The sequence below is a fragment of the Rana temporaria genome, chromosome 13, assembly GCF_905171775.1.
Source record: "Rana temporaria chromosome 13, aRanTem1.1, whole genome shotgun sequence".
Lineage (NCBI taxonomy): Eukaryota > Metazoa > Chordata > Amphibia > Anura > Ranidae > Rana > Rana temporaria.
This window is the reverse complement of record NC_053501.1, coordinates 95387128-95413561: the sequence shown is the minus strand read 5'-3', so window position 1 is coordinate 95413561 and position 26434 is coordinate 95387128. Positions and strand designations below refer to the sequence as shown.

The following is a 26434-nucleotide window of genomic DNA, read 5'->3' as shown; positions in this document are numbered from 1 at the left end:
CCTGCAAGGCCGACCGGTCAGTATCCAGTCCGACAACGCCACGCCAGTGGCATACGTCAATCACCAGAGGGGCACATGAAGCTCGACTGCGGCGACTGAAGTCGCGCACATCCTCCGGTGGGCCGAAAGATACGTTCCAGCTCTGTCGGCGGTGTACATTCCGGGGGTGCTGAATTGGCAAGTCGACTATCCAAGTCGCCAAAAGCTGGACCAAGGAGAATGGTCGCTACACCCGGAGGTGTTCAGGCTCTGTGCCAGAAATGGGGCACTCCAGACGTGGACCTTCTAGCATCCCGTCTCAATCGGAAGGTGTCACGAATAGTGACCAAATCGAGGGACCCGTGGATGGACACGTCAGACGTGCTGGTGGCGCCCATGGGGTCACTAACGCCTAATATAGGCCTTCCCTCCCCTGCAGCTTCTTCCTCGCCTGCTACGCAGGGTGGAAGCCGAGGGGATACCAAAAATCCTGATCGCCCCGGATTGGCCTTGCCGTCCCTGGTACGTGGGCCTGGGGCGTCTGGTGGTAGACGTTCCCTGGCGTCTACCCATGGGAGAAGACCTGCTGTCGCATGGTCCTATTTTTTCACCCTGCTTTACAGTCGCTGGCTTTGACGGCGTGGCTCTTGAGAGCCAGGTGTTGAAGGACCGAGGCCTGTCAGGCCCGGTGATTTCTACCATGCTACGGGCATGGAAGTCCGCTTCACAAAAGATTTACCATCATACATGGAGGGCATACATCTCGATGTGTGAAGTGGCACCCCCTGTACATACGGGATGTCCTGAATTCTGCTGTTTTTACAGCGTGGAGTGGTTCAGGCTCTAGGCTTGAGTACGGTGAAGAGTCAGATCTCGGCCCTAGCTGTCTACTTTCAGCAACCCTTGGCGTCGCACTCACTGGTGCGTACGTTTGTGCAGGGGGTCCGGCATATGGCCCCTTTTGTGCGGCCTCCGCTACCTCCATGGGACTTGAATTTAGTTATTTTGGCGCTTCAAGAAGCTCCGTTGGAGGACATTCGGAAAATCCGCTTGTTCACTCTGTCTCAGAAAGTGGTGTTCTGTCAGACGAGTATCTGAACTGGCGGCCTTGTCTTGCAAGGCTCCCTATTTTAGTCTTCCATAAGAATAAGGTGGTGCTGCGACCGCAGCCATCATTCCTTCCAAAGGTTGTTTCGGTTTTCACATTAATGAGGTCATTGTTCTTCCATCCTCAGCCGAAAAACTCAAAGGAGACCACTTTACTTTCCTTGGACGTGGTTCGAGCCCTACGGGTGTACTTGTCTGCTACGGCTCCGTTTCAGAGGTCGGACTCACTGTTCGTGTCGGTGACTGGTCCTGTTCGTGTCGGTGACTGGTGGGGAGGGGAGTGCAGGTAGGCCTAGACAGTTGGTGGTAATAGGGGATTCTATAATCAGAAGGACTGATAGAATAATTTGTCGCCAGGATCGCTTCAACCGAATGGTTTGCTGTCTCCCTGGTGCCAGGGTTCGGCATGTGGTGGACCGGGTGGATAAATTACTGGGAGGGGCTGGGCATGACCCAGCTGTCTTGGTCCACGTTGGAACCAATGACACTATACATGGAAGGTGGAGGCTCCTTAAGAATCAATTTAAAGAACTAGGATGCAAGATGAAGGGAAGGACCTCCAAGGTGATATTCTCTGAAATATTGCCTGTGCCATGCGCAACACAGGAAAGGCAGGGGGAGATTAGAGAGCTGAATGCATGGCTAAAGACCTGGTGTAGGAAGGAGGGATTTGGGTTTCTAGAGCACTGGGCTGACTTTTCATTGGGGTGCAACCTATATGCTAAAGACGGTTTGCACTTGAATGGAAGGGGGTCTGCTGTGCTGGGGGAGAGGTTTATGGGAATGCTGGAGGAGTATTTAAACTAGGATTGAGGGGGGAGGGTGATCTAGAATTACATCGGGCACACAGGTCAGCTAGGGGTCAGACATTAATGGAGAGTGGAATGGGGATAGATGGGGGGAGGGTTATGGCAGGTGACAAAGTTCCCATGTTGCAAACAGCCATTGGAAATAATAGTGCCATTTGTACTACTATAAATTATATGAAAAACACCAGAGAAAAATGTAACAATACATTTAAGTGTTTGTTCACCAATGCCAGAAGTCTGCCAAGCAAAACAGGTGAGTTGGAAGCTCTGGCGCATGAGGAGAGCTATGATGTAATCGGTATTGCTGAAACTTGGCTTCAATCCTCACATGACTGGGCTATTAATATTCCTGGCTATGCTCTCTTTCGGAAAGACAGGGTAAAAAGGAAAGGTGGAGGGGTCTGTCTCTATGTGAGAAGTGACCTCAAAGCAAGCGTGAAAGAGAACCTGGTTGATGGAGAGTGTGATGAGGCTGAAGCATTATGGGTGGAACTGCATACAGATGTGCGTAGTTCAAAATTAATCATTGGAGTTTGTTATAAACCACCCAATGTTAATGAGGAGGTGGAGACTCAGCTCCTTGCACAGATGGAAAGGGCTGCAAGGGCTGGGACGGTGATAATAATGGGGGATTTTAACTACCCAGAAATTGACTGGATTAATGGCACTTCTGGGACAGTTAAAGGACAAAAATTTAAAAACCTATTGCAGGACAATTTTATGGTGCAGTTTATTGAGGCCCCAACTAGGAATGATGCTCTGTTGGACCTGGTAATCTCAAACCATGCAGAGCTTATTACTAATGTTCAGATAAAGGAACACCTGGGTAGCAGTGATCATAAAATGATTTCATTTAATGTTAACTATAAGCAAGAAATACATACAGGAAATATTAAAACACTAAATTTTAAGAGAGCAAATTTTCCAAGGATGAGGGCTGCTCTCCAGGACTTGGACTGGGAGGGACTATTGACACCGATGAACACAGAACAGAAATGTGAATTCTTCAAAAAGACTGTGTGGAACCTCACTGCAAAGTATGTTCCCATGGGTAATAAGTTTAAAAGGCTAAAAATAAAACCTATGTGGCTCACAGTCAAAGTTAAAAAATCTATAAACAATAAGAAAGTAGCTTTGAAAAAATATAAAAATGAAGGAACACTAGTGTTGTTTAAATGTTACAAAGAATATAACAGGATATGTAAAAAGGAAATCGTTTGTGAAAAAAAAAAAAAAAAGGAAATCAAGGATGCAAAAATTCAAAATGAACGATTGCAAAAGATAGTAGGACAAACCCCAAAAAAATCTTTAAATATATTAATAGTAAAAAGGTGAAGTCTGAGCATGTAGGCCCCTTACAAAATAATCTAGAGTGGGTGACTGGGGACAAAGAGAAGGCAAATTTATTAAATGCTTTCTTCAGCTCTGTGTATACAATGGAGCATGGGGGAGCTCATGTCCATAATGGGGGTGGTAGCCCCAAATCCACAATGGCTCAAAAGTGATATGGTCCAGAAATATTTAGACAGAATAAAGGTGGATAAAGCACCTGGACCTGATGGCATCCATCCACGGATCCTAGGTGAGTTGAGCTCTGTCATTTCAAAGCCACTGTATCTAATATTTAGGGACTCATTAAAGACAGGAATAGTACCACTGGATTGGCGCAGGGCCAATGTGGTGCCTATATTTAAAAAGGGAACAAAGGGCCAGATCCACAAAAACCTGGCGTAACTTAAAAAATCCCATTTAAGTTACACTGCCTTAAAGTTTCTACCTAAGTGCCTGATCCACAAAGCACTTATCTAGAAATTTCAGGCTGTGTAACTAAAATTCCGCCGGCGCAAGGCGTTCCTATTCAAATGGGGCGAGTCCCATTTAAATGAGGCGCACTCCCACGCCGGCCGTACTGCGCATGCGCGAAGTTACGTTACGCCGAGTTTTGAGGATCGCGACGGCTTAAAAAAGTTGCGTCGGGGAAAAAAAAAAAAAAATTACAGCGTCGCTCGGCATGCATTCCTGAGAGGGAGAACTCCATGCCAATTTTCAAAGAAAAAACCGGCATGGGTTCACCCCCCAGGAGCATACCAGGCCCTTAGGTCTGGTATGGGTTGTAAGGAGACCCCCCTACGCCGAAAAATCGACGTAGGGGGTCCCCCTACAATCCATACCAGACCCGTATCCAAAGCACGCTACCCGGCCGGTCAGGAATGGGAGTGGGGACGAGCGAGCGCCCCCCCCCCCTCCTGAGCCGTGCCAGGCCGCATGCCCTCAACATGGGGGGGTTGGGTGCTCTGGGGCAGGGGGGCGCACTGCGGGCCCCCCCACCTCAGAGCACCCTGTCCCCATGTTGATGAGGACAGGACCTCTTCCCGACAACCCTTGCCATTGGTTGTCGGGGTCTGCGGGCGGGGGCTTATCGGAATCTGGGAGTCCCCTCAAATAAGGGGGCCCCCAGATACCGGCCCCCCACCCTAAGTGAATGGATATGGGGTACATCGTACCCCTATCCATTCACCTGTAGGCAAAAAGTTAGTTAGTAAACACACAACACAAGGCTTTTTAAAATATTTTATTATTCTGCTCCGGATGCCCCCCCTGTCTTCGTTATTAGCTCAATTACCAGGGGGGGCTTCTTCTTCCGCTCTCCGGGGGTCTTCCACTCTCCGGGGGTCTTCTCCGCTCTCCGGGGGGGCTTCTCCGGACTCCGGGGGGGGCTTCTCCGGACTCCGGGGGGCTTCTTCCATCTTCTCCCCTCTTCCGCTGTTGACTCGGCGAACCCCGGTTCTTCTGCAGATGTCCGGTGCCTTCTTCTTCAGCGCTGGCTGCCTGCTATGTTTGTGTGTTAGCTCAATTTCTAACAGGCAGCCAGCGCGGTCTTCTGTGACGTCAGGGTCTTCTTCTCCCTTCTTCCGATGTTGCCTCGTCGCCTGTTGTCGCTGTAATGATGGAAGCGTGCCTTGCATCCCATTTATATAGGCATCACCGTCCCATCATGCTTCGGTAGGTACCCACGTGGTGGGTGCACGTGGGTAGGCACCCACCACGTGGGTACCTGCCGGAGCATGATGGGACGGTGATGCCTATATAAATGGGATGCAAGGCGCGCTTCCATCATTACAGCGACAACAGGCGACGAGGCAACATCGGAAGAAGGGAGAAGAAGACCCTGACGTCACAGAAGACCGCGCTGGCTGCCTGTTAGAAATTGAGCTAACACACAAACATAGCAGGCAGCCAGCGCTGAAGAAGAAGGCCGGTTTTGTTTTTACAAATTGCCGTGGAGTTCTCCCTCGGGAATGCATGCCAAATGCCGTCGCTGGAATGGGCTTTTACAAGGTGTGACTAGTTTACACTTTGTAGAACCAGCCCTAATTTTACACTTGCAAAATAACACTTACGGCGCAAAAACGAAGCTGGAAAGCTTTGTGGATCGCCTTAAGTGCTAATTTGCATACTAGAAACGGCATTTCGACTCGAAATGCCCCCAGCGGCGGATGCGGTACTGCATCCTAAGATTCGGCAGTGTAATTCAATTACACATGCCGGATCTTCTGCCTAACTTTGGAAAAAGCCTTTTGAGGATCGTTTCCAAAGTTACACACAGACTGAACAGCAGTTAAGTCGGAGTATCTCTTTTGTGGATCTGGCCCAAAGTCTTTACCAAGTAACTATAGACCTGTTAGTCTAACTTCTATAGTTGGGAAGATACTGGAACGTTTAATAAAAGACCACATGGATGAGTTCTTGCTGGAAAAAAACTATTTAAGCAGCAGACAACATGGATTCATGAAAGACAGAAGTTGTCAGACAAACCTGATTTCCTTTTATGAAGAGGTAAGTAAAACCCTGGACAGAGGCGTGGCTGTGGACGTGATATATTTGGATTTTGCAAAAGCGTTCGATACAGTTCCGCACACACGGCTCATGTGTAAGGTAAGGTCTACAGGTTTGGATATATCAGTTTGTAAATGGATAGAAAACTGGCTGAAAGACAGAATTCAGAGAGTCGTGGTTAATGATTCTTACTCTGAATGGTCCAATGTTATCAGTGGTGTACCCCAAGGTTCAGTGCTGGGACCCTTACTTTTCAATATATTTATAAATGATATTGGGTCTGAGATCAAAAGTAACATTTCTGTCTTTGCAGATGACACCAAGCTATGCAGTGGAATAACGTCCTTGCAGGATGTCTCCAATTTACAAACCGACCTCAATACTCTGTCTAATTGGGCGACTGAGTGGCAGATGAGGTTTAATGTTGATAAATGTAAAGTTATGCACTTAGGGACTAAGAATATGCATGCATCATACATACTAGGGGGAGTACAACTGGGGGGATCTGTAGTGGAGAAGGATCTGGGGGTTTTAGTTGATCATAAGCTCAATAATGGCATGCAATGCCAAGCTGCGGTTTCCAAAGCGAGCAAAGTCCTTTCTTGTATTAAGAGAGGTATGGACTCCAGAGACAGAGATATAATTTTGCCCCTGTACAAATCATTAGTAAGACCTCATCTGGAATATGCAGTTCAGTTTTGGGCACCAGTTCTCAAAAAGGATATCGGAGAACTGGAGAAAGTGCAGAGAAGAGCAACCAAACTGATAAGAGGCATGGAGGAGCTCAGCTATGAGGAAAGATTAGAAGAACTAAATCTATTCACTCTTGAGAAGAGGAGAATTAGGGGGGATATGATCAACATGTACAAATATATAAGAGGTCCATACAGTGTACTTTGTGTTGAGTTATTCACTTTACGGTCAACACTGAGGACAAGGGGGCACTCTTTACGTCTAGAGGAAAAGAGATTTCACCTCCAAATACGGAAAGGTTTTTTCACAGTAAGAGCTGTGAAAATGTGGAACAGACTCCCTCCAGAGGTGGTTCTGGCCAGCTCAGTAGATTGCTTTAAGAAGGGCCTGGCTTCTTTCCTAAATGTACATAAAATAACTGAGTACTAAGATTTGTAGGTAAAGTTAATCCAGGGTAAATCCGATTGCCTCTCGGGGGATCAGGAGGGATTTTTTTCCCCTGCTGTAGCAAATTGGATCATGCTCTGCTGGGGTTTTTTGCCTTCCTCTGGATCAACTGTGGGTATGGAGTTGGGTGTATGGGATTGTATTGTGTTTTTTATTTTGTTTGTTTATTTTTTTGTGGTTGAACTGGATGGACTTGTGTCTTTTTTCAACCTGACTAACTATGTAACTATGTAACTATGTAACTAAAAAAGGTCTGGCGGTCTCGTCGGCCACCATTTCTAGGTGGACCAGATAGGTCATGCTTCAGGCCTATGCCCTAAAGGGCCCCCCTTCCCGGTTACGGCGCATTCGACCAGGGCGATTGGTGCCTCTTGGGCCTTTCCGTCATCAAGTGCCTGTCTTACAGATATGTAAGGTGGCGATCTGGTTGTCAATCCACACCTTCTCAAAATTTTATAAGGTGGATGGGAGTGCATCTTCGGATGCCTCCTTTGGCCGCAAGGTTTTACAGGCGGCAGTTTAAGATTGAAGTTCCTCCGTTGAGGAACTCTGGTTTGTTTGGGGTGAAGCCTGGTTTGCTGTGTTTTCCCATCCCTCGAAATTTTTGACACTGCTTGGGGACATCCCTAAGGTCAATGCTGCTGTGTCCGTCCATGAACGAAAGAGAAAATAGGTTTTTTTGTACTCACCGTAAAATCCATTTCTCTGAGTTCATGGACGGACACAGCACCCACCCCTCTTTTGTTTGTACTGCTTGTCTACGAACTGAGGCTGGATGCTTCCAGAGAGTGGGATGTAACCGGGGGACACGCCCCCATGGGAGGTGCTGTACTGAGAAGTGTTTTTAACACTTAAAGTGCTGTTTTTTTCTGCCTAGTCTCTCCTAGAGAAAAGGTACATAACCCTAAGGTCAATGCTGCTGTGTCCGTCCATGAACTCAGAGACATGGATTTTACGGTGAGTACAAAAATCCTATTTTTCTTGGCTCATCGTAGTGTTGTACGTCACCGCGTTTTTGACGGTCAAAAGTTCAGAGAACTTTTGTGTGACCGTGTGTATGCAAGCCAAGCATACACATTCCGTCGGAAAAACCATCCAAGGTTTTTCCGATGGAAAATCCATTCGTGTGTACACGGCATTAGGGACAGCTGACATCCTTCTGTGTACAGCGCACTCTTCAAGCTTCACCCCACTGGCCTGCTCGGTTCCTGGCTTGGCACACAATAATGCTCTGCAATAAGCGTCATCTCCACTGATGGGTCCCTGGCCTCTGCTGAAGTTTCCCAATTCTTCAATGTCCCCGGTTGGTGAGAATAATGCTCAGGTACTTGCTTCATCTACTCACAGTGGTCCCTTAGTGGTGACAGCTTCCCCTCTACCTCCGACCATGACAGGTTCTCTGGCCGGCAGAACTGTTACTTCTGGTTGGACTGCAAGCTGCAGTCCCAACCCTATGCTGCTCTCTTGCTTCTGGATAGGCCTTCAGACAGCCAAGGAGCAAGATGTCACTAAATGATATATTGCTCACACATGACATAAGTATATGTGATATTACCCCCCAAAATAAATTCTGCTGCTTCTCATGATTATGGAGATACCACATGTTTGAGACTTTTTGGGGAGCCTAGCCGTGTACAGGACCCGCCTTCAGGCTTTTTAAGGACGTAAAATGGTGATTTCACTTCCTCACTACCTATTATGCCCTGAACACATGATCAGGCTTTTGCCCGACCAAATGGGGCATACACATGGTCGGAATATCCGATGGAAAAAGTCAGTTGAACTTTTTCCATCGTAAATTCCGATCGTGTGTATGCGGTATTACAGTTTTGGTGGCCTTGAATTCCTTAGATAGCACAACCCCCCCCCCCCCCCCATGACCCAATTTTGCAAAGTAGACACCCCAAGCTATTTGCTGATAGGAATGTGGTCCTAAAATACTTAACCAGTACCAGGTGTTTACCAAAGCAGCGCTCCTATCAATAATTACTATGACTGTCTTACATATGTTAATACACATATGTGAACAAAGACGGACACATTGGAATGACAGATGGTGATAAGAAAAACACAGGTGGTGTTCCTATGTTGATTGATAGACGTGCACCTTTCACCAGAATCCTCACACTCCCTCCTGGGGTATAGCCCTGGTTCACACTGGTGCGCTTTGACATGTCAAATTGGCGGCATTTGCCAGCAATGGCACGTCCTAATCGTTGTGGCGCTGCACCTGCGGCGCTGCACCGATTTCAAAAAGTAGTTTCTGTACTACTTTTTGCCATTTCGGCAGAAACCTGCGCAGATGTCTCTGAAATTGCGGCCGAAATCGGGACTAACAGACAGGAGTGAAATTGTGCGAGTTCAACTGAACTCCCACGGCTTCATTCACGCAGCCCAGTGTGAACTTGGGCTTAAACTCACCAAAAAGTAGTAGTTTTCAAGCCTCAAACCACTTTAACCACTGCCGTCCGCAATATGAACAATTATTTGGATATTTGAAATTAAAAACGCCTAGGGTTGAGCGAACCCGAACTGTAAAGTTCGGGTTCGTACCGGACTTTTGGATTTTTGGTCCCCGAACCCGGAAAATTTACTGTAAGTTCGGGTTCAGTGTTCGGCAATGTAATGCCACGCTGCAGGGCAGCCAATCAACATTTGTTTTACTCGTATGACCTAGAAGCCATCACAGCCATGCCTACTAATGGCATGGCTGTGATTGGCCAGTGCAGCATGTGACCCAGCCTCTATATAAGCTAGAGGCACATAGCACAGCACGTCACTCTGCTTTTGATAGGATAGGGAAAGGCTGCTGCTGCTCTGAGGGAGAGAATTAGATAGGAGTCAGACTGTCCTGCTTCAGAAATCAAATTACTCAGCGATCTACAAAGCACAGCAAGTCACTCTGCTTTAGATAGTTACTTTAGGGAAAGGTTCCTGCCTGGTTTTGCTTTTAGGGAGAGAAATAGATAGGAGTCAGTCCTGCTTCAGAAATCAAATTACACCAGCACTGCATATGTTACTGTGAGATACACCCTTTAGATACTTTTCTTATATTGTGCTATTCAAAAAACATCCATTTAGGGAAAAAAAATATTTTTTTGCAGTGTTTCCACCATATCTGTATGTGTGAGATACACCCTTTAGATACTTTTCTTCTATTGTGCTATTCAAAAAACATCTATTTAGGGGGAAAAAATGCAGTGTTTCCTCCAGTGTTTGCAGTGTTTCCTTCATATCTGTAAGTGTGAGATAAACACTTTAGCTACTGTTCTTCTATTTTGCTATGCAAAAAACACCCATTTAGGGCAAAAAATAATATTTTGCACTGTTTCCTCCAGTGTTTGCAGTGTTTCCTCCATCCCACAGGACTTGTCCATACCTTGTGCAGAATAGGCACGTATACCGGCCTTACCCAGCCACGCCGCGCAAGACACCAAAACTGTAAGTACAAAAAAAATAGAGTATGTGTAAGGGACTTAGGATGCAGTACCGCATCCGCCGCTGGTGGCATTTCGACTCGAAATACCGCTTCGGGTATGCAAATTAGCACTTACGGAGATCCACAAAGCTTTTACGCTTCGTTTTTTCTCCGTAAGTATTAGTTTGCAATCGTAAAATTAGGGCTGCTTTTACAAGGCCTAAACTGTTTAGGCCTTGTAAAAGTAGACCCTTCTATCCTGCGTCGCCGTCTTTTTTTTTCAAATTTTTTTTTTTCCCGCCCCAACTCGTATTTTTTTTCTTACGCCCGTCACGATTCTCAAAAATGACGTCGTGAGCATGCGCAGAACGGCCGGCGCGGGAGCGCGCCTAATTTAAATGGGACTCGCCCCATTTGAATAGGAACGCCTTGCCCCGGCCGGATTTAAGTTACACAGCCGAAAATTTCTAGGTAAGTGCTTTGTGGATCGGGCACTTAGGTAGAAATTTTCTGGCCGTGTAACTTAAATTGAAAAAGTTACGTTGCGCCGGGTTTTTGTGGATCTGGCCCAATGATTATATATTTTTAAATAATGCAATGTACAAGTTGTTATACAATGTTTATGGTTTTTGCATCATGCTTTTTATATGCACTGTCATGTATGTTTACTATTATGTATACATTCGAAATCGCATGCTCTGCTATGTGTTTTAGATAAATAAACGCATCCATATTACACTGTCTTATCTTTGAGTTCTCTCATGCATTCCTCATTTAAAGTCCCAAACCCCTCTTCTTTTCTACATATAACAGGGATGGAGATATATGTTAACATATTTCTCATTTAAAGTCCCAAAACAAATGTTTCAGTATCAGCGTTATCACCAGTCTTACTGTAGAGCCGGGGGATGATCAAAGGTAGTCTCAGTGAACTGGACAGCCTACATTCGTTCCTTCCGGCTGTCTTTCTCATGCCCCTTACACACGCTCAGGATTTCTGATGGGAAAAAGTCAGTCGGGAATCCCGACAGGAAAAAAAAAAAAGCTGGTTCTCTTTTTTTTGCCAGTGGGTTTGGCAGTTTTCAAGTCGGAAAAACTGCGAGGGAGCATACTGTACACACGGCCGAGATTCCCGGCCAAAAGCTCTCCACGCACTTTTCCCGTCGGAAATCCCGGTTGTGTGTACAGGGCATTAGGCTTCTCATCACTTGCACCCCACCAGTATAGTGACCCAAAATTCTCAACTGGATGGGTTGAGAGGCTCCAGAGTTATTTAATGTGGAGGAATCTGTTTGATCAGTTTCCTCCAAAGTTTGAAAAATCCACTTGGGGACCTGGAGCCCAGAGATTCCATAGCAATATGGGTGGGATGGAATCTCCAATCCTGGGACCGGGTTTTGGGAACAGCCAGGAGTCTGGCTGGTTGATTGAGCAGGTGGGTCCTGGGCTTATAGCAGAGTCAGGACTGGGGTTCTGGGCTCCACCTTCCCAAGGAGTCCAGGCTTACAAGGGAGAACCCAGAGTGTGAAGGTGTGCACTGTGAAACCCAGAGACCTGAGTCTGAGGTTGCTGACAAGAGTCAGGAGGGCTCCATGCGGGAGCCTGAGCAGTGGTGCTGCTGCTGAAGAGAGCCAGGTGGCTCAGTATTCTTATATAGTCGCTGTCACTGGGAGTCAAGGTTGGAAATGCAATAGGCTGAATGCATTGGGTGCCTTCTTCCCAGAAGCAGCCAGTGGGCGTGGTCAACCCCCTGTGCATTCTGGGGCAGGGTACTTAAGGGACAGACACCCTTCTGGCGGGGTCTCTGATCCTGACCCGATGGCCTCCTGGATGCGTTGACAGTGTTTTCCAGTCTCGGGGCCTACTAGTCCAGGGGTGGTCCTGTGCTGTCTTGCGTGCGGGAAGAAGCCGAGCAATTGGGGACTCAATTGAAGGACGCACCCGGATCAACTTGTCTCACTGTGCTGCCAGCCTGGCTGAAAGATCCTGGTACCGTGAGCTGTGTACTTTCTTTGAGATTTCGCTAAGTGTATGGGTGGTTACACGATCCTGTGGCAGAGGGCTGCGTAACGACCCAATGACACTCATCAAGTCTGTGGCAGAGACTTTGAACGAGCTTCGCACCGGCTGCTAGATCAGTGAGAGTGGGCCTATCCGGTGGGTACCTGAATCTTCCCTATCCCTCTACCCCCCTCTGTTGAGAACCTGTTTAATAAAACTCTTGAAGAAAAAGAAACCGAAGGTGCAAACTTTCTTTTGAACAGCTCTTCGGGAGGGACCCCTGGATCGAGTGTGGTTAACAGTAAGGTAACAGCAGGCCCAAAATTAAACCAGCAGCCCCTTCGGGGTATTGCTACACTTATTTGCACTTTTGCATGTGTGAGCCAGGAGGCTGAACATACTACCATTTAATGTTGATGGTGAAAACCCCCTGCGAAGGAAACCACTTTTGTGGTCATTTCTGGAACTTTGTTTGATTTTCTTTAATAAAAGTGGACCAACAAGCCCTCAAAAGGAAACATTTGTGTGGGACTGTTCTTGCTAACGGGTGCTACACTTGAGCTAAACACCCAAACATTACATATATATTAGGGTTGTCCCGATACCACTTTTTTAGGACCGAGTACAAGAACCGATACTTTTTATCAAGTACTCGCCGATACCGATTACCGATACTTTTTTTTAAATCTCATGCGACAGTGGCACATGTGTCGGTAGTTTTTTTTTTTTTTACAATTTTTTTTTTTTTACAATTTGTTAATTTTTTTTTTAACAAAGCTTCCTTCCCTGGGGGGGGGGGATGGACAGTGTCAGTGTGTTTTTTTTTTTTACAATTTTTTTTTATTATTATTTATTGCAATTCCTTTTTTTTTTTTATTAGCCCTGTTGGGGGCTTTGGTGAGATATCAGGGATCTTAACAGACCTGTCATCTCTCCTCTGAGACAGAGAAAGGGACTAGGGACACAGATTCCCCAGTCCCTTTATCTGCAGCCTCAGCTGTACTGAAAATGAGAGAAGACATTCATAACCTGAAACGTTGTAAACACAGTTTACGATGTTTCAGTTATGTGAATGTACAGAGTCATCACTGACTCTGTACATTTGGAAAAGGTACCGGCTGGATTTACCGGCTCCTACCGCCGCTCTCCATCCAGACAGATTGTCTCCATCCAGGACACGGCGGCAGCACGGGAGGGGGGGACACGGCGGCAGCACGGGGGGAGAAACACGGCAGCAGCACGGACGGAGAGAGAGAGGGGGGGGAAACATGGTGGCAGCACGGACGGAGAGAGAGAGGGGGGGGAGAAACATGGCGGCAGCATGGGGGGGAGAAACATGGCGGCAGCATGGGGGGGGGGAGAAACACAGCGGCAGCACGGACAGAGAGAGAGAGGGGGGAGAGAGAGAGGGGGAGAAACACGGCGGCAGCATGGGGGGGGAACACGGCGGCAGCACGGACGGGGAGAGAGAGGGGGGTGGGAGAGGAGGAGACACACGGCGGCACCAGCATGGATAGGGGCACACAGCAGGAACATGGAAAAAGAGATGGCAGTATGGAGTGGGACACGGAGGGGGGCTGGAGGAGGATACAAGGACAGTCAGCGGTGATCAGTGCTTGTAACTCCCCCACCGCACTGATCACCCTGACTGTACAAGTATCGGCTGAAGCATCGGAGCATTTGCCCGAGTACAAGTACTCGGGCAAATGCTCGGTATCAGTCCCGATATCGATACTAGTATCGGGACAACCCTATATATATATATATATATATATATAAAAATCTTATGCATAAGCCTAGAAATGTATTATTTTTAACCCTAATAGTTCTGACACTCAATAAATTCATACAAACTGTATTAAGGGTCTAAATATTTTCTGTTCTCTAAAACACAAATGGCTAGGTGCAGCATTTATGTAACTGTGCACACTTGTGGTTAGCACCCACGCAAGAAAGAAAAAAATTACAGAGTATAAAATCTGAACTCCATATCTTCTCTGTATGTAAAATTCAAACCACTTCATATGTGGTTTCCAGTGACATTTGAAAGGTTTTTTAACACGAATGAGAGACAACGTTTTGGGGGCTTAATTAAGCTATTGTGTAGCTTATATAACAAGGCAATAAAGAACAGAACAAATTACTAAAGCCGTATTCATAATTATATTACAAGACCCTTTAAAGAAGGTTCTAAAACTTGTTTCAATGCATTCAATGCATGAAGGTAAAAATCCTTATTTATGCAGCAGACTCCCAGTCCTCCTAATACTTATATGAGCCCTTCTCTATCCAGAGATGTCCAGGAGAGCCTCGCACTCCTGATTTGCTTTTGGCAGCAGCGAGAGCCATTGTCTCCTGCTGCTGTTCATCACTCCGATGTCCCCATAGCAAGCTGCTTGCTGTGGGGGCACTCGGCAGGAGGGAGGGGCCAGGAGTGCTAAAGTGGGACCCGAGGAGTATTTGGGCTGCTCTGTGCAAAACCATTATACAGAGCAGGCAAGTATAACATATTTGCCATTTTTTTTTTTTTATATATATATATATAAAAAAACAAGGACTTTTAATATCACTTTAAAGTCATTATTCCTCAGCTGAACAGAGAAATAACTGACCAGTATGACAGAAACATGCTTAATAAATTTCAAACAGCAGTCTCGAGATCCATCTGATGCACCTTCAGTACATCACTGGATGTCAATCTTCACAAAAAGCCTTGCTTGATTGTCACAAGGGCCTATTTGTCATTGCAAAAACTACAAAAGTTATGTATGTCTGTGGGTTCTCATTTACCCAGGTCATGGTATATCTAATAGTAGTTATGGGAAAGATATCTCCCATGGGACTTCGTTGCAGCAATAGAAATGACATTGAAACATATAAAAATATATATATTGTGGCAGAGCGAGGCTCTGTCCCTATGGAAATGGTGTTGAAATGGATACAGGGTCTGTATATAGCCAGATTGTAGAGCTGCAGAGCGTAGTTTTGAAACAGAGAAAACTGCTCTGGCAGTTTTCTCCAGATCTTGCTATTTCTGAAAGGGGCTCTTTAGTTTGGAGATCCTTCAGAGATATGGGTGGGACGGGATCTCCAACCCTGTGTCCAGATCTTATAGATAGCCTGCAGGGTGTGTGCCCAGGTGCACACAGCCCATATAATGAAGGGCTGGGGAGAGTTAGAAGTGAGAGGAAAGTGGAGTTGGAGCAGTGGCTGCTGGTGTCTCTATGTTGAGACAAACGCTGTGTTGGGACAGACGCTGTGGGCGTTAAAGGGCTTCAAAGCCATGTGCACCCAAGACTGGGGGTCTGGAGGAGCTGCTGGTTTAAGGGACCAGTACCTATGGCAGCAGTGCTGTTGAAGAGTAGCCAGGTGGGCTGGTATTTTCAGTTATTTCTGAACGTCGTTTAAACCCCTGCGTGGGATTCCTGAGTGGACTTTTGTTTATTTTTTTCTCATTTAATAAACATGGGCTACCAGGCCGTTAACGTTATATGCCTGTTTGGTGTTGACTCACTGCATGAAAATGCATCTACCACAAGAGCTAAATACCCCCAATATCACTATATATATATATATATATATATATATATATATATATATTATATATATATATATACAGTGGGGATCGAAAGTTTGGGCACCCCAGGTAAAAATTTGTATTAATGTGCATAACAAAGCCAAGGAAAGATGGAAAAATCTCCAAAAGGCATCAAATTACAGATTAGACATTCTTATAATATGTCATAAAAAGTTGGATTTTATTTCCATCATTTACACGTTCAAAATGACAGAAAACAAAAAAAATGGCTTCTGCAAAAGTTTGGGCACCATGCAGAATTTATAGCATGCACTGCCCCCTTTGCAAAGCTGAGACCAGCCAGTGTCATGGATTGTTCTCAATCATCGTCTGGGAAGACCAGGTGATGTCAATCTCAAAGGTTTTAAATGCCCAGACTCATCTGACCTTGCCCCAACAATCAGCACCATGGGTTCTTCTAAGCCAGCCGTCACTAAATCGTGGCCCGCGGTCCGAGTCCGGCCCGAGAGACACTTCTGCCCGGACCGCCAGTATAATTACAAATTGCAGCGCTGGTTTGCTGGGACCGCAGGTTTCCCCAGCAACCAGTGACGCTGCCAGTGTGCGCCCGCACCCTGCTCCTCACCGCAGGTCTTGAAAGTTTACAAGCCGTACGGCCGCGAGTAGGGGCGTGACGTCACGTTCCTTCCCCCGCCCCCTGCAGCTCGCAGTCCACTCCTTGCACACATTGCGAGTAGGGGCCACGCCTGGCTCTCACGTCATTTGCGTGCCCCGCCCCTGCTGCTCCTGGTTCCCAGGTGCTCTCCTTGCGAGGAGGGGCGCACATGTGACCCCCTGCTACTCGTTCCCGACTCCTTATGTTGCGGCATCCGCCCCTCCTGCATTCTAGGTATGTGGCACGTTCATATAGTTTGCGATCACTATTAATTGGGACAATTTTTTTTATTGTCAATACTGCTGGGCATATGTTAAATGTCACGCTGATGGGCACTTTTTTATGTTAAGGGGCACTCTGATGGGTATATTTTTAATGTGTACGCTGATGGGAATATTTTGTTAAGAGGCACACTGATGGACAGATTTTGTTGTGCCCATCAGATTGCCCCTTAACATAAAATATGCCCATCAGCGTACACATTAAAAATATTCCCATCAGCGTGCCCCTTAAAATAAAATGCGCCCATCAGAGTGCCCCTTAACATAAAATTTGCCCATCAGAGTGTCCCTTAATATAAAATGTGTCCATGGGCACATTTTATGTTAAGGGGCACGCTGTTGGACATATTTTATGTTAAGGGGCACTCTGATGGGCAAATTTTATGTTAAGGATCACTTTTTGTTTTGCCCATCAGAGTGCCCCTTAATATAAAATGTGTCCATCAGGGTGCCCCTTATTTTATGTTAAGGGGCACAATGATGAGCACATTTTATGTTAAGGGGCGCTGTGATGGGGACACCTGGTGTAAAGGGGCAATGTGATGGGGACACCCGATGTAAAGGGGCGCTGTGATGGGGACACCTGGTGTAAAGGGGCACTGTAATGGAGACATCTGTTGTAAAGGGGCAATGTGATGGGGACACCTGATGTAAAGGGGCGCTGTGATGGGGACACCTGATGTAAAGGGGCACTGTGATGGGGACACCTGATGTAAAGGGGCACTGTGATGGGGACACCTGATGTAAAGGGGCGCTGTGATGGGGACACCTGATGTAAAGGGGCACTGTGATGGGGACACCTGATGTAAAGGGGCGCTGTGATGGGGACACCTGATGTAAAGGGGCACTGTGATGGGGACACCTGATGTAAAGGGGCGCTGTGATGGGGACACCTGATGTAAAGGGGCGCTGTGATGGGGACACCTGATGTAAAGGGGCACTGTGATGGGGACACCTGATGTAAAGGGGCGCTGTGATGGGGACACCTGATGTAAAGGGGCACTGTGATGGGGACACCTGATGTAAAGGGGCACTGTGATGGGGACACCTGATGTAAAGGGGCGCTGTGATGGGGACACCTGATGTAAAGGGGCGCTGTGATGGGGACACCTGATGTAAAGGGGCGCTGTGATGGGGACACCTGATGTAAAGGGGCGCTGTGATGGGGACACCTGATGTAATGGGGCGCTGTGATGGGGACACCTGATGTAAAGGGGCGCTGTGATGGGGACACCTGATGTAAAGGGGCGCTGTGATGGGGACACCTGATGTAAAGGGGCGCTGTGATGGGGACACCTGATGTAAATTAGTGCTGTGATGAGGACCCCTGATGTAAAGGGGCACTGTGATGGGGACACCTGATGTAAAGGGGCACTGTGATGGGGACACCTGATGTAAAGGGGCACTGTGATGGGGACACCTGATGTAAAGGGGCGCTGTGATGGGGACACCTGATGTAAAGGGGCGCTGTGATGGGGACACCTGATGTAAAGGGGCGCTGTGATGGGGACACCTGATGTAAAGGGGCGCTGTGATGGGGACACCTGATGTAAATTAGTGCTGTGATGAGGAGCCCTGATGTAAAGGGGCGCTGTGATGGGGACAAATGGGGACTTGAGATTCGGACCTCGGCCCAAAGAAAATTTTAGTGACCGGACCTCCTTGAATTTTAATTCAAGACCCCTGTTCTAAGCAGTTGTCTAGAAAACTGAAACTGAAAATAGTTGACGCTCGCAAAGCTGGAGAAGGCTATAAGAAGATAGCAAATCGTTTTCAGATGTCAATATCCTCTGTTCGGAATGTAATTAAGAAATGGCAGTCATCAGGAACAGTGAAAGTTAAAGCAAGATCTGGAAGACCAAGTAAATTATCAGACAGAACAGCTCGTAGGATTGTGAGAAAAGCAATTCAAAACCCACGTTTGCACGATCCCTCCAGAAAGATCTGGCAGACACTGGAGTTGTGGTACACTATTCCACTATAAAGGGATACTTGTACAAATATGGTCTTCAGGGAAGAGACATCAGAAGAAAACCTCTTCTACGTCCTCACCACAAAAATCAGTGTTTGAACTTTTCAAATGAACATATAGACAAGCCTGATGCATTTTGGAAACAAGTTCTGTGGACCAATGAGCTTAAAATAGAACTTTTTGCCCAGAATGAGCAAAGGTACGTTTGGAGAAAAAAGGGCACAGAATTTAATTAAAAGAACCTCTGTCCAACTGTTAAGCATGGGGGTGGATCAATCATGCTTTGGCGTTGTATTGCAGCCAGTGGCACAGGGAACATTTCACGAGTAGAAGGAAAAATGGATTCAATAACATTTCAGCAAATTTTGGATAGTAACTTGATGCCATCTGTGAAAAAGCTGAAGTTAAAGAGAGGATGGCTTCTACAAATGGATAATGATCCTAAACACACCTCAAAATCCACGGGGGATTACATCAAGAGGCGTAAACTGAATGTTTTGCCATGGCCTTCACAATCTCCTGACCTCAACATAATTGAAAATCTATGGATAGACCTTAACCACTTCCCGACCTCCTCATGTACATATACGTCAGCAGAATGGCACGGACAGGCACAATCACGTACCTGTACGTCCTCTGCTAGACGTGGGTGGGGGGTCCGATCAGGACCCCCCCCCGGTACATGCGGAGGTCGGGTCCGCTCGGGGAGCGATCCGGGACGACGGCGCGGCTATTTGTTTTTAGCCGCTCCTTCGCGATCGCTCCCCGGAGCTGAAGAACGGGGAGAGCCGTGTGTAAACACGGCTTCCCCGTGCTTCACTGTGGCGGCGCATCGATCGGGTGATCCCCTTTATAGGGGAGATCCGATCGATGATGTCATTCCTACAGCCACACCCCCCTACACTAGTAAACACACACTAGGTGATCCCTAAATGTTACAGCGCCCCCTGTGTTTAACTCCCAAACTGCAACTGTCATTTTCACAATAAAGAATGCAATTTAAATGCATTTTTTGCTGTGAAAATGACAATGGTCCCCAAAATGTGTCAAAATTGTCCGAAGTGTCCGACCATAATGTCGCAGTCACGAAAAAAATCGCTGATCGCCGCCATTAGTAGTAAAAAAAAAAAAAAAAATAAAAATGCAAAAAAACTATCCCTTATTTTGTAAACGCTATAAATTTTGCGCAAACCAACCGATAAACGATTATTGCGTTTTTTTTTAACAAAAATAGGTAGAAGAATACGTATCGGCCTAAACTGAGGAAAAAAAAAATGTATATATGTTTTTGGGGGATATTTATTATAGCAAAAAGTAAAAAATATTGCATTTTTTTCAAAATTGTCGCTCTATTTTTGTTTATAGCGCAAAAAATTAAAACCGCAGAGGTGATCAAATACCACCAAAAGAAAGCTCTATTTGTGGGGAAAAAAGGACGCCAATTTTGTTTGGGAGCCACGTCATACGACCGCGCAATTGTCTGTTAAAGCGACGCAGTCCCGAACTGTAAAAACCCCTTGGGTCTTTAGGCAGCAATATGGTCCGGGGCTTAAGTGGTTAAAGAGCAGTGCGTGACAGACAGCCCAGAGATCTCAAAGAACTGGAAGACTTTTGTAAGGAAGAATGGGCAAAGATACCTCAAACAAGAATTGAAACACTCTTGGCTGGCTACAAAAAGCGTTTACATGCTGTGATACTTGCCAAAGGGTGCAGTACAAGATATTAACTCTGCAGGGTGCCCAAACTTTTGCAGACACCATTTTTTTGTTTTCTGTAATTTTGAAAGTGTAAATGATGGAAATAAAATCTAACTTTTTTTGACATATTATAAGAATGTCTAAGATTTTTCCATCTTTCCTTGGCTTCGTTATGCACATTAATACATATTTTTACCTGGGGTGCCCAAACTTTCGATCCCCACTGTATATATCTTAATTGAACAATGTTAAAAAAAGCTGATCTTTACAATGGACGTCCTAACCTGTAACATATTCCTGCTAAACATACAGGGAGCAGAAATACAAAGTATGAAAATTAAAATAAATTGCAAATCCATCAAATCAACCCAATGCGTTTCAACCTATACAAAGTCTTCAGGGGATAGTGGAAGCAATCCTACATACATAGGGACAAGGAAAAAAGGTGAATACATTTTCATTCAAAGTGAAATACATTTTAGTGTTGTACTGAAATACATAAAAGTTATAAAGTTATATAATATTTATCAAAAATATGATTTGCAGAAATATCATGCTGCACTTGTATTATTCCACCAGTTTGGTGGGGAGTTGTGAATGTTTCATACCTTGGGCCTTTCTTGATGTCTCATGCCTGGGAGCCTGCGATGCGTCATTTGTGTCCTCGCTTTCCCCCTTCCTTACACCCTTTTTGGGGTGGGGGGTTTGGAGGGCTGGGCGGGTATACACAGCGCATGTCTCACGTGTGACGTCATTCAGCGTCATGGCGTGGGGCATTAGTATTTCCATCGCAGCCGCCATAGCTGGGGAAGGTGTGGGTTCTGTCATGGGCGGTGTTCCCTGCCTGGGTCGGAACCCCCTCCATGCACTTGCCGAGTTAGCGTGATGTTGGTAGGAGTCGGCGTGCGTGTGGGGTGTATATATGCAGTGGCGTAGCGTGGGGGGTAGGGGGTGGGAACGGTGGCCCCCGGGCGCGACATTTAGGGGGCGCAATTCCGTGCCTCCTCCTAATTTTCACTTCCTGTTTTCTCCGGCCGCCATGTTTATTGTCTGGCGCCCTGTGATTGGGTGTATGGGGGTCATGTGCGGCATGGGGCTGGCCTGCCCACAATCGCTCTTGAAGTCCCGCCTCCACACATGATCGCCATACGCCCAATCACAGTGCGCCAGCCAATTTATCACATGCAGATTGTTTTACCTCACAGTGGTTAAGATACACTATTTTTGGTGTTGTTTGGACTTTCACTGCATTCTGTGCTTATTTTGCTTATTTAACACATGAAGTTTATTTTTCCTAATTTTTGGATCATATTCACTGCACTTATTTGAACAGTGTTGAATATATATTCTCTGTGTATATTGAGAACAGTTATATTCTCCTAAGATGCAATGGAAGGGCTCTCGCGCTATCGATATTCTAAACCTAGGGGGCACTGCTGCAGTTACCTGAAATTAGTCCCAGCCAAAAATGAAAACAAATGAAATGAGTGATAATAACTGCGCTGTGTGGGTATGGAGAGATAGGGCAAAAAAAAAAGTTCTGATTGCACACTGCTTGTAGAGTTCACCCCGCCCATTTGGTGGGACTTATTTGATCACTGTTTAGTTTTTTTTTTTTTGCCCTATCTCTCCATACCCACACAGCGCAGTTATTATCACTCATTTCATTTATATTCTCCTAAGGTTTTCACTTACGTCATTTCACAGTGACGATTTCTCATTCACAGCGCTACACTTTATACTTTATACCCATAATCTAACCTTGCATGCCCTCCTCATATCTAGTATCACCAGGTACCCGGCCACCTAACGGTAGAAGAGAAAAGTGCAACAAGGCCAGACTTAGGGAGAAATCAATTAGGGCCAGATCCACAAAAGGGTTACAACGGCGTATCTGCTGATACGCCGTCGTATCCCTGTTTCTATCTATGCGGCTGATTCATAGAATCAGTTACGCATAGATATCCCTAAGATCCGACATGTGTAAATTGTTTTACACTGTCGGATCTTAGGATGCAGTACCGCAACCGCCGCAGGGGGCATTTCTCGTCGTAAACCAGCGTCGGGTATGCAAATTAGCACTTACGGAGATCCATGAAGGTTTTTCCCTTCGTGAAGTCGCCGTAAGTGTTAGTTTGCCGTCGCAAAGATAGGGCTGCTTTTACAAAGTGTAAAGTTAGTACACCATGTAAAAGTGTACCCGTCTTTCCCACGTCGCTGTCAATTTTTTTTTAAAAATTTTATTTTTCCCGCCGCATCTCTTTTTTACCCGTCGCGATTCACAAAACTCGGCGCAACGTAACGCAAAGCACGTCGGGAAAATAGCGTCGGGAGCATGCGCAGTACGTCCAGCGCGGGAGCGCGCCTAATTTAAATGGGACTCGTCCCATTTGAATTGGCCCGCCTTGCGCCGGACTGATTTAGGATACACCGCCGCAAATTTCCAGGTAAGTGCTTTGTGGATCGGGCACTAACTTGGGCAATTTGTGGCGGTGTAACTTAAATCACAAAAGTTACGTTGCGCCAGCTGGTTGTGGATCTGGCCCTTAATCTCTAACAATTAGCCAATATGATTATTCCTGGAAAGAAAATTTGGGAGCAACCCTGCCTACACTCCAGGGTGCTACATAGAGATAAAGATCAAAGTAAAGGATGTGTATATTTAAATATCAAACCCACATCCAATTCACAATAGTGTGAACCCAGCCTCAAGTGCCATTGTAACAAGATAATCAGTGGTATTAATTTTACTTTTAAGGCCGGGTTCACACCTATGCGAATTGAGTGCGACTTAAACCGCATCCAATACGTAGAACATTTCTAAATACATTGTTTTCAATGAGGCTGGTTCACATATGTGCGATGCATTTGCACTGCGCATTGACGAAAAAACGTGTGCGTATTTTAGGCATTGCGGTGCGGCTCAGGTGCGAATTCAGGCCCATTATCTTCTATGGGTACGCAGCTGATTTGCAGATGTGTTCATTTCTCTTCAGGATTTCTCTCATTCAGCTCAATACACTTCCCCCCTCCCTCTCCCAAATCTCCAAATTTGCAGCTAATCTGCAGCTAAAACGCAATGGATCTGTTGAACAGTTCTCTTATCTCTTTGCAGAGATAAGAGAGCTGAAATTCGCACCGCACAAGTGTGAATCCAGCCTTAGTGGTCATAATGTTATGACTGATCGGTGTATATCCTCTATAGTCTGTGTAAAGTTACCATCATCCTAAGCTTTTATGAGAGTGTGGCCCACCCTTGAAACATGCTCAATGTGCTTCCAAAGAAAATGTTTCTTTGTAAATGAGATGTGATAAAAGCAGATATTTGCTGACACATGTTCTACAGCTTCTACTGGTACATTCACTCAATGACCTGAAAACTAGTGTGTAGCATTTCAGTTCACGAATGGCTACCTTCATGTAAACCTCAACATACAGCCAGCTTTTTAAAAGAGTCCCTTTTAAAGTCTATCTCAACATACCTTGATTTTCTTGTAATACCTTTAAGTGTACTGTATACGTACCATATACCATGAGCATAAAACGTTCAAAATAATCATCTTTCTTGAGAATAAATTGGGCAGTATAATTTCCACTGTCCTCCATCCGGAGATCCTCGATAAGTAATGTTGTTCCATCATAAAGCAATTTAATCCGTCCATTAAACTGTTCTTTGTAGAACCTTGCTTGATGATTATCGAACTGTGCAACTTTGTATGACTTTCCTTTGCTCTCAAAATTCCAATTAATCTCTTGTAACGGAGATGGGAGGCTCAGTTTACTAGGTAGTTCTACAGACTGGTGTAGGAGTCCAATCACTTGGACAAAATTATCTTGGATGGCTGTAGGAAAAAAGACAAAGTAAATTACAAGAAGATTCCTTTAATTCTTGCTCATATTAAGACGGCAGGTATCTATTCAGCAGTAGCGGCTGGTGCTCAATTTTTTTTTGGGGGGGCGCAAACTAACTGAAAAATTCTGAAACAAAAACACCAATTGCAGCCTCACTGTGCCCATCATATGCAGCCACTCTGCCCATCATATGCAGACAACTGTGCCCATCATATGCAGACTCTGTGCCCAGCAAAAGCAGCCACCTGTGCCCATCATATGCAGCCAATTGTGCCCATAATATGCAGCAAACTGCGCCCATAATATGCAGCCACTGTGCCCAGCAAATGCAGCCACTGTGCCCATCATATGCAGCCAATTATGCTCATCATATGCAGCCAACTGTGCCCATCACATGCAGCTAACTGTGCACCATCAATTGTAGCCTCTGTGCCCATAATATGCAGCCACTGTGCCCCGCAAATGCAGCCAACTGTGCTCCATCAATTGCAGCCTTTGTGCCCATAATATGCAGCTACTGTGCCCCCCGCCCGCTGTCTGCCCGGCACTTACCCCATCATGGTGGTGGGTCAGGCAGCGGGTCAAGCGGCGAGCTGTGGGATGTGTAGCGTGCGATGGATGCTATGTCCTCCATGCGTGTCTTCTTCCTGTTTTGCTAGGAGGCGAATGAGATTGGCTCTACCTTCAGCCAATCAGGTGCCCGGTATTAAATCCGGGTCTCCTGATTGGCTGAGAGTGTTAGCAAAGCAAATATTAATTTGCTTTGCTAACACACCTGGGTGCACTGCGAGCTCAATGGATTGTGCTCGCAGTGCACCTTTGGGCTCTAATCAGGTGCTTGAAACCCCCCCCCCCCCCGCCACTGTAATTCAGGCACACGAAAAGGGGCCGGACGTCTGAATGGGGGTGGCTACAGTACTACTAAATCATGCCTCTTCCTTTCAGTTTCAGAAAATATGCACCAATTGATCTGTAGTCCAGGATAAGGGCTAATCAGACACCTTATTACAACAGAGGTAGTGAGGACAGGACACAGGCAGCTCTGAATTTTGACAAGATCATAATTTTTTTTTGAATAATTGCATATATATACACCCAAACACTTCCAATTGTATGTTTACCAAACCAAAATGTATATTAGAGTGCATTTAAGGGATGGTATTAATTCCTAAGCATTTCATAGAGTATTGTACTGCATTAGTCTTCAAATAATGCAGAGAGTTTAAGTGAGCTTTTTTATTGGCTAACTTAGAGGAGCTTTGCTCACCAACCCCCCTCCCCCCTATTTTTTCATTCTTACCAGGTGGTCCATTGCATCCATTACCGATACTCACCCACCCCGAAGATCCAATGTTGTTCTGCTGGGATCCTCTGGTTCTATGCCAGCTCTCAGTCCCACACCACCATATTGATTATGACATCATAAAGAACCCATTGATCCCATTGACAACGTCCAATGACGAAACGCGTCTGGGAGGACGTGCGGTGACGTCATCGCGTTCAGGAGGAAGGGCTCTGCTCTGTTTGTTCGCCGGCCGGCAACAAACTTTTAATGCTCTTTTACTCTTTTAAGGATTTTGATCCGATGGAGTGTACACACCATCGGATCGAAATCCGCGCCGAATTCCCATCGCGATGACGTGTCGCGCCGTCGCCGCGATGATGACGCGGCGACGTGCGCGATGCTGTCATATAAGGAATTCCACGCATGCGTCGAATCATTACGACGCATGCGAGGGATGGGTTCGGACGGATCGATCCGGTGAGTCTGTACAGACCACCGGATCGATCCGCTGGAGCCGATTCCAGCGGATAGATTTCTTAGCATGCTAAGAATTTTTTATCCGCTGGAAATCGGTCAGCCCGAAATATATCCGCGGATAAATATCCGCTGGATCGTACACACCAGCGGATCCATCCGCTGAAACCGATCCGCGGATCAATTTCAGCGGATCGATCCTCTCGTGTGTACGGGGCCTTACAGTCCAAGTTTTCCAAGTTGAAGAGAATGTTGATGAATACATCAAAGTACATATCCATACACAATAAGGGGATTATGTCATACATGGCAGATAATAACAGTATTGTAAAAGATAAACATTGTCATATAATAAGAGGCCAGGTGGCAAACTCGGGTCAAGAAGAGGA

At 46.1% G+C, this 26434-nt stretch overlaps 1 protein-coding gene across 2 annotated transcripts in view; it reads right to left on the bottom strand.

Moving 5' to 3' along the window:
* The window catches only part of LOC120920784 (SLAM family member 5-like), a 135713-nt gene that overhangs the window by 67042 nt on the left and 42237 nt on the right, over window positions 1-26434 (bottom strand). For both annotated transcript variants that reach the window (XM_040333079.1, XM_040333080.1), the window contains exon 2: window positions 23959-24276. In XM_040333079.1, the coding sequence (XP_040189013.1) occupies window positions 23959-24276 (318 nt within the window). The remainder of the gene's footprint in view (window positions 1-23958; window positions 24277-26434) is intronic.